The sequence below is a fragment of the Pectinophora gossypiella genome, unplaced genomic scaffold (assembly GCF_024362695.1).
Source record: "Pectinophora gossypiella unplaced genomic scaffold, ilPecGoss1.1 Pgos_56, whole genome shotgun sequence".
Classification (NCBI taxonomy): Eukaryota; Metazoa; Arthropoda; class Insecta; order Lepidoptera; family Gelechiidae; genus Pectinophora; species Pectinophora gossypiella.
Window position 1 is genome coordinate 173,276 of NW_026063266.1, and position 9,094 is coordinate 182,369.

General features: G+C 36.7%; 1 protein-coding gene across 1 annotated transcript; it reads right to left on the minus strand.

Moving 5' to 3' along the window:
* Window positions 1–6,039: 6,039 nt before the first annotated feature.
* Window positions 6,040–7,832, minus strand: LOC126381470 (origin recognition complex subunit 1-like). The gene is made up of 3 exons (XM_050030953.1): window positions 7,130–7,832; window positions 6,347–6,473; window positions 6,040–6,043 (listed from the first exon to the last, which is right to left on the minus strand). The coding sequence occupies exons 1-3, from the start codon at window positions 7,830–7,832 to the stop codon at window positions 6,040–6,042; spliced, it is 834 nt and encodes a 277-aa protein (XP_049886910.1).
* Window positions 7,833–9,094: the final 1,262 nt, after the last annotated feature.

Sequence of the window (9,094 nt, forward strand, 5' to 3'; positions counted from 1 at the left end):
TAAGGATCCGCATCCATAATCCCGTGGCTGTTTGCCTCTGCACTTAGGACATTTCCATTCCGCTTTCTTCTCAAAACTCATCACCTTGTAAAAAATATTCTCATTTATTCCGGCACATATAAGACCGAATTGTAAATTGCAACGGCAACATTGCATATACTCCTTTCTTCTTGAAAACTGCGTATTGCATGCCGAACAATAACCCGGTGCTGCCATACTGCATATGACGTCGTCCGTTGCACGTAGTGAACGCCTATTTCGCCGCGCCGCCACCCACTGATATGGTCGAGTGGTGTAGCAGTCTGCCTCAACGCCGTCGCTGCGTCACACCTGTGTGTTCGGGTTCGAAACCTCGCGCTGCCGGCCACTCCGAAACACAAACACTTTTTGAGAACAGAAATTCTTTCTAACACTTGTCCCTTTCTAGACACTCCCAGTGGGCGGTAACCTCCCGTAAGATGTCCACAAGAGAGACAAGAAATTGAATTCTAAGAAATCCACCAATCACGAATTTATAATTACGAATTTTCAAAATATTCCATTAAGAAATTACACACGTCCAATCTCGACGAAAGTTCGGACGAAAAAAAATAATCTAATCTAATCTGTCTGGACTATGTGAGGAGACAGTCCTAGGCATAAAGGAGAAGCCACGGAAGCCAGCCCCATCATTGCCACTGAAGCCAGTCTCATCACCGCCGTCAGCCAAAACTGCCTGGCGCGCCACACCTCAAATGTCATCCTCACTTCAGCCGCTGAATGTGCCACTGCCGTCGCCCGCACCTTTTTCGTCGATTGCACAGTCGCCAGCACCTATACCCCAGCTACTAACACCGTCCATCCATGGCCATCCTCCGTCCGGAGAAAGGCACTTGGGTACTCGTGCGGCAACACGTAAGACCCGGCACTTCACTGTCACAACGTCTACACCTGCCCAAACTACGCAGCAGTATACCATCAAGGCTGCGCCGCCAAGGTATGTCTGTCTCCACCTTTTCAATTTTAGCGAAGAGACGACGGTTGATGATATCGCGAGCAATATGAGAACAGTACTGGGTGTTACTAAATTTGAGTGCACACGACTAAAAACCAGAGGTGACTACACTTCTTTCAAGCTCGAAGTGCCGGCATCGCAGATTAAATATATCCGAAATCCAAAGAAGTGGCCGGAGGGCGTTGCGGTACGGAAATACAATGCCGTCCCATCAAAAAACTTGCAACAACTACGACACAATCCCGGCAAAGACTAGACCATGTGCAAAACAACATAGTTACGAAACAGTCAGCCACTCCGTCATTAACACTATTGCATCAAAATGTAAGATCTATAACGGGTAAAACTGGATTAATCAACCTATATACTTCGAAATATGACCCCGATAACATCACAAAGTAGTTACTGTGTACGTACAGGAATCCCTTGGACGTAGCGTATGCCCTCAGCGAGATCTACGGGGGCATATATTCGGCCAAGCCCACACTCCGGTCTCTAGCGTTGCGTGGATATACTGGTGCGAAGATTCCCAAGTCGGAAAATACCCTTTACTTGGTCCACACCCAGGCTGAAAAGGCTCTCCTTATCAGCCAGGGATTTGGAACAAGCGAAGGCTCGCGCACCCTGACTGTCCACGAATCGCAGGGACTCACATTTAACACCGTGTACATAGTGCGTACCACAGCGACTCCTTCACACATCACAGCCAGTGTCCCCCATGCGGTGGTAGCCATCTCACGTCACACCACCACGTGTGTATATTACACAGATCGCACACAAGACGACGCCACAGCGCGTCTCATCACTCGTGCGGAGATGGCCACTAACAGCAAAATAGCGGACTACAACATCAAAATGGCAACCAAAAACGGAGATGAGCGAGTACGGGATGCAATTATTGCATTCCTGGAACAGCAACCCTCATCTTCGTCTCCTTCCCCCAATCCAAACCACTAGTGGCAGCCCCGTGGGAGAGTCTCGCGGAGCTGACATAAACAATGTAAACTCAGCATGTAATAGACATAAGGAACATAATAATAATAATAATTGTAACTATATATAAGTTCAACTAGGATTAAGTATATTATCCCAGGTAGCACACTGGCTGATTAAATGTCGAACCTGTCTCTTATTTCAGTGTAAAAGTGTTATATAAGATGTTTAATGGTTTCTTTAGCTTCCATAGGCTGTTATGAAACTTTGAAATAAGTTAGTTAATCAATGGTTGGTAAAAGGTACATCTAAAATACGTAATTAAGCTGTGGACTGCATACGAGTTCATAGTTAGTGTTTTATAACGTTTTTTGCTGTTGAATGGCTGAAAAATATTCTTTTATAACGGCAGCTGGTTAACGGTACGGCCCAGTGGTGTTCTAACGCTTAAAGCTGGTGAAGGCGTCTTTTATCAAGCTTTTACACTACTTGTGGTCTATTTTGAAACCAATAAACAGACTTCTGGTTAAAGCTGTAAAATAAATACTTTAAACAGCCTGCAGCTGCTTAAAATACGTCAAAGTATAATTTAATTACTCCTGAAGCTGTAAAAGTGTATCGAGTCGTATATTTTAACAGCTTAGGTTGCAAAGCTGTTTTGTGTAATTTTACAAGTGGCTTATAATTCTTATAGAAACGTAGTGTCATTTATGCGTACTTTTATAAAGATTATCACATCCTGGCAAACCCTTATGGAACTTTTTGCTCTTGATGACTCCATTTTACAGCCAAAAGTACATTGTTAAATCAATTTAGGTTATGTTGATGGCGTCGTTGAGCGTCGACTTGGTCTGACAGAAACTTGCTATCAATCATTATTCATTGTCCAATAAAGATACAATTCAATAAAAAAGCAACTATGGACATTCCCTGGTCAAAAAGAAAACGAAACGGTGCAATAAAAAGAAAATTGTCAAGGAAATATCAAGAAACAGAAGAATGTACATTTGGTCAAGGTCGAGCAGACAATAAAGAGTGTTCCGTACAAATAGTTTCTGTCGATGCTAGTACTTCCAGTTGTTTTGTGTCCCAGTCTCCAAAAGAATTGTTTACGTCTAGCAGTACAGAAGATGAAAATAAAGAGGAACTGACCCAAATTGAAAAAGCAATTAATTTTAAGGGACAAATAAAAAAGTGGGCAGTCGAAAACAATATTACTCAAGTGGCTTTAAAAGATTTAACAAAGATAATAAATGAAATGATACCCAACGCTCTACCCAGTGATCCAAGGACACTGCTAAAAACAGCCAGACACATAAATTTAAAAAAAATCGGAGAAGGCGAGTATTGGCACCAAAGTCTTATTCACAGTCTTCAAACTATATTGGAAAGTATGGAAATAGTGCCTAGTACGATCAATTTAAACATAAATATTGATGGGCTGCCAATATTCAAAAGTTCAAAAAAGGAATTTTGGCCTATCCTCTGTAATATCCATGACAATAAATTGAACGAACCGTTTATAATCGGAATATACTTTGGTACTGGAAAACCGAAAAACCTATTTGATTTTTTGGAAGACTTTGTGACAGAAGCGAATGAGTTACTTGAAAATGCATTTTTTCTAGAAAGCAAAAATATCAAAGTCATTGTCAAAATAAGATGTTTTATATGCGATTCCCCTGCTCGCGCATTCATCAAAGGTACTGTACATACATATTTTAAGATTATCTATAATAGGTAATCACTGCAATCCCTTGTTGATTTACTGTTACCTACTTCTTTCTCTTTATCTTAACATTATCTATCGCTCTATTTTGTTTCATACTTTTCTGCAAAGTTTTGATACTGCTTTGTTATTATATCCTTGCACTAACTTATCTACTGCAATTCTTCACCTAGTACCTTTATGAACCGTTGAACATGCATTTCTGCCCTTTTAGTGGTCGAAGGATCAGTCTCTGTGTGATACCAGCTGGTGAATAACAGAGACGTCACTCAGACTGTTATATTAGTAAATTCTTAGTTTAAGAATTTGTTGTTCCAGAACAGCTATTAAATGATAATTTTGATATAAAGAGCAGTGTGTTAAAAATCTTAGTTTCGACCAAAAAAAAAAGAACTTGTTATTGGTGGGTTGATTGGATTAATGATCTTCCCTCTCCCCTACTCCTTAGGTGGTCCTGTGGCGGCTTTCAAAGCAAATAAAGCATTAAGTTTTTTTTTTGTTTTTCAGGAGTATGCAATTTTAATGGAAAGCATGGGTGTTTAAAGTGTACAACAATAGGAGAATACTCTCACAATTCACACACAGTAATATTTCCTGGAATAGGATGCCCAAAAAGAACAAATGATGGCTTTCGCACAAAACAATATGGACAACATCATAAGATGGATTCGCCTCTATTAAGACTCTCAATAGACATGGTTGAGGACTTTCCTGTAGCTGATTCTTTGCACTTGATAGATTTGGGAGTCATGAAAAGACTATTGGTAGGATGGCGAGACGGTAATTTTGGTAAAAAAACAACAAAATGGTGTGGTACACACATTGAAACTGTTTCAAATTTCCTATTAAAATGCAAATTACCATCAGAGATACACAGATCTTTAAGAGGTCTGGACTGTTTGGCCCACTGGAAGGCTTCAGAGTATAGGTCATTTCTTTTTTATACAAGCATTGTTATTCTTCCAGACGTTTTACCGGAAAAAGCATATGCTCATTTTTTTAATTTGTTTTGTGGTATCACTATTTGCACTACTGTGAATTTCAAACACTTACTACCACTTGCACAAGAACTTCTTAAAGATTTCGTTGTGCATTATAAAGATTTTTATGGGGAAGGCTACCTAACGAGTAATGTCCATAATCTGCTTCACGTCGTTGAAGAAGTACGTAGATTCGGATCATTACAAACATTTAATGCATACCCTTTTGAAAATAAGCTTTATATGATTAAACGCCTTTTGAGGAGTGGTCCGAAACCATTGGCGCAAGTAGCGAAAAGATTGAGCGAAAATAATAGTATTAAAAAGAAAGACAATAAAAGTGCTGTGCCATATGTAACTAAAGTTGGAACCACAACTACATTAAATTTTGAAAATTTTGTAATATCCACAAAGACAAAGGACAGTTGTTTTATGACAAGAAATGGTGAAGTCATGAAAGTCAAAGAAGTATCAGAAGATATAGATAGCAAGACTATTATTATTCAAACCTTTGAAATAACAGACCTTGTTGATATTTTTGACGTCCCAATTAAATCGTCATACCTAAACATGTACAAAGCCAGGGCGACCAGGAAAAGATTAGTCGAGAAAGTGATAGCCCCTAAGGATGTGGCCTTTAAATTTGTTTCCATTCAACATGGGTGTGAAATGTTTTTAATACCTCTTCTCCATACCTATTTGGTTTAAATTATTTTAAAATAAAACAATATAGTACTTTGATGAACACTTTTATTATACATTAACAACCTTTGAAAAAATGATGTAAGTAGGGTAATTGAGCGATAATTATTCAAAGAACAGCACTATCTCTATCGATTCAGAACAAAATGTTAATCTTAAATTAACAGATTAAAACACACTCGTTCCCCGAGGTTACACATACTTAATTACTGCTTTAAAATCTAATAATAAATATTATTAAGAATTCTAAACTATATTAGTGAGTCACAGCCACGAGATTTCGTTTGAGGTAGGATAGGTAATTAAAATGTTACTCTTAATTATATATTTCTATAACACTACAAAAATATCCTTAAGAGGGCATAGAGCGCTCAGTTCTTCGATTAACAGATTTTGAGATAATTTGAGTACGTACGTAAAACCTATTCATTATACTTGAATATAAGGATATTCTACCGAAGAACAATTTCAAGAGCCGGATTTTGTATTTTGCCTTAGATTTTGAGTAATAAAAATAAATCAAATGAGGGCACCACTGAGCGCTCTATGCTCTCTTAACAATCAGTTTTGCTCAACATTTTCTACAGCTAACTAACTGACAAGATTCTTACCGTTTACTCAAATTAAGAAATAAGACAATAAGCTGGCATGGGCAACAACAAAAAGCCTAAAATTATTATCATAATACCTAAAGATAGTAATTATCTGAAACACAAAAGAAAATCACAATCACGAGATTTCGTAGTACTTATTGATACTATGTACTTAATTAAAAATAATAATCAGACAATATAATGAAAATAATCACAGCAATTATAAAATAAGATCAACTTAATATCAAAAATAATCAGGCTAACTCTTAAAAAACTACATACAAATTGCTTTAAAAATTTGATCGTAAAATCAAAACAATAGGAAACAGAGCATCTAAAAATGAAGTTAAAAAAAGGAGTAATAAAGTAAGAAATACCAAAAATCATTTAGTTCTTTGAGTTTGTATTTAAGTACCGTTCATTGTTTTCTTGTCGCTTCTTCACTAAATATTCTTCCTCTTCACCATGGTCTGTCATTTCGGCGATGCCACTATTGTTTTTATCTGTTTGTTCACTTATCTCTTTATCAGTCTCATCAGAATCTGTGTTAGATATCTCATCACTTTTCCAGTTCTTTACTCTTTCACCTGTTTCTTCCTTATTATTTTTTCCTAATTTTTTTTTGTTTTCTTGTGCTTTGTATTGTTTTCGTCTATTTGTTTATTTCTGTTTCCTTCAGCCTCATTAGAACTTTCTGCGTTAGATACTCCATCATTTTCCCCATTTTTTTTTCTTTCACCTGTTTCTGTCTTACTATTATTTCCTCTCGGTATTTTTTCGATTTTCTTGTACTCTATTATGTTTTTATCCGTTTGTTCATATATTTCTTCGTTAGTGTCATAAGAAGTTTCTGCGTTTGATCTTTCATAATTTTCCCGATGCTTTGCTCTTTCACCTGTTTCTTCCTTATTATTTATTTGTATATTTTTTTTCTTATGATTTTTAATGTATTCATCTGGTTTTTCATTATTTTCTTCTTCAGTATCAAAAGAAGAAGTCTCTCCATTTGATTTTTCATCATCGTCTCGTTTTTCTGCTCTTTCGCCGATTTTTTCCTTATTATTTCCTCTTTGTATTTTTATTACTTTTTTATGTTTTATTATGTGTTCATATTTTGGTTCATTTTCGTCTTCGTCCGTGTCGTTTGAGCTTTCCAGGTTTGATCTATGATCATTTTCCTGTTTTTTTGCTCTTTTACCGGTTTCTCCCTTACTGTTTTGTCTTTTTATTATTTGTACTTTGTTCTGTTTTCTAATATTTTTGTCTCTTTGTTCATTTTTTTCTTCTTCCAGGTCAATAAAATTGTCTGCGTTTTTCTTTGTTGTTTCCTCTATTTCGCCCTTATTATTACCTCTCTGTCTTTTGATTTTACTCTGCTTTCTAATATTTTCATTCGTTTGTTCTTCCTTTTCTCCATCAGATTCATAAGAACTCTCTGTAGTTGTTTGTTTCCGCTTCTTTGTGTTTATCTTGGTTCGATTTTTACCTTCTTCCTTTTCAGACATTTTCAACTTTTCTATCATAGATGTTTCATCCTCGTGCATTTGCTTGTTTTGCTCATTGAGTATAATATCATCATTGTCTTCACCAGATTCAATGAAGCTTTGTCTTTTGTTACTATGCTGTTCAAAACTTTTTATTGCGAATGATTTTATTATGTACTTTTCAGTTATACTGACTGTGTCGTCTTTATTTTGCGTCCCTTTTTTGTCCTTGATTACTTTAGTAAAATTTTTTCCTTCTGTTTGTTTGACTTGAGATTGTTTCTTCAGATTTGGTTTTCTTTGAGAAGACGATCGAATGTTTTTGGTTTCTTTTCTCTTAAGAGCATTTTTCAACACAATTTTAAAGAAGCGTTCGCTATCTTCGACTGAAAATTTTTCGTCCCAAGAGTGCACCATTGCAAAGAAAAAATTAAGAACATTTTTATATCCTTTCAAAGCCACCTTGATTTCTTTACCACGGCTCCCACCTGACCAGGAGCATTTGCATATAAATTCTCTAGTGAAAAGGGCATCTAATAATTTGTACGCACAAGTGCCACCATTTCCAATTCACTTAGTGCACAGAATAGAATAGATTTTGGTCAACCTTTTTTTCATATTGTCATCAGACAATATTGACTCAAGATTTTCCAGATCATCTACTGTATCTACTGGTTTCATCTCGAACGACTTTCTTTCGTCTGGATCAGACATACCTAATGGAATGACAGCAGCTGACTCACGCACCGTTTTTTGTAGTCTGGTAAATCCGTCATCAGTTTGCACAGACAGAGCAATTACTTTATGTGTAGTTTTCTTGAGATTTTCCGATAAGGCATCTACTTTTTCTGCTAGTAAAGCCTGATTTTCTAAAGATGAGTTACAAACTTGAAGCACATTGAGTAGTATGGTTTGGTTTGCTTGCAAAACTTCATAAATTTTGGTATTATCATATTGTTGCTGCTGCTGCATGTTTGACGCGGTTGCAACTGGCACAGTGTTATTTATTGTTGGAGTGATAAACTCATACTCAACAGAGTTATCATTTATTGCAGTATTAGTCCTTTCGTCATGTTGCCTATTTAATATCTGTAATAAAAATACAATGTGTTATAAGTAACAATTTAAACATTTTAAGTCAAGTAGAAGTAATAGTATACTCAATAGAATCTAAGGGTGCCGTTAGCGGTGAGAGGCGGCGTCGCACCGCCGTGGCTGTAGCCAGGCCCAGCGTGGATTATTTGTATGTAAGTTTTCGAAAGATACTTACTAAATGCTCTGCTAATTCATTGTAACTAGCTGCTGTATTTTCCTTATAAGACGCGTCATAAACATTACTTTTAGTATTATTTACGCTGTGATCGGTGTCACTTGTGCGCACCATCTCATTAAGTATTTCGTTTGCCTGTTTATATGTAAAAATGGCGGATCTCTTCACTTGACATTGCATTGTGGGCCATTCGTGGCTTGGTCTAGAATTCCCATCGCGATAAAGCTTATAATCTGAGCTTTTCACAGGATATTTTAAAATTCCTTTGGTCTCCCACTGGTTGGGGACAATACAAAGTTTTTCTTCGCCATCTTCAACAGTTTTCACAATTTTGAACGGCATCGCATGAGTGAGCTGAAAATATGGTCAACTATTAAGGTAATGTAGTATTCCGTTGACGTGCATACTA

Bases quoted from the DNA above. Each gene is read 5' to 3' on its own strand.
- LOC126381470 (XM_050030953.1), bottom strand. From the start codon at position 7,832: ATGGTGCACTCTTGGGACGAAAAATTTTCAGTCGAAGATAGCGAACGC. The intron at 6,474-7,129 runs GTAAAAGAGCAA...TATCTAACACAG, and splicing joins AAACAGTAAGGGAGAAACCG to ATTCTGATGAGACTGATAAA.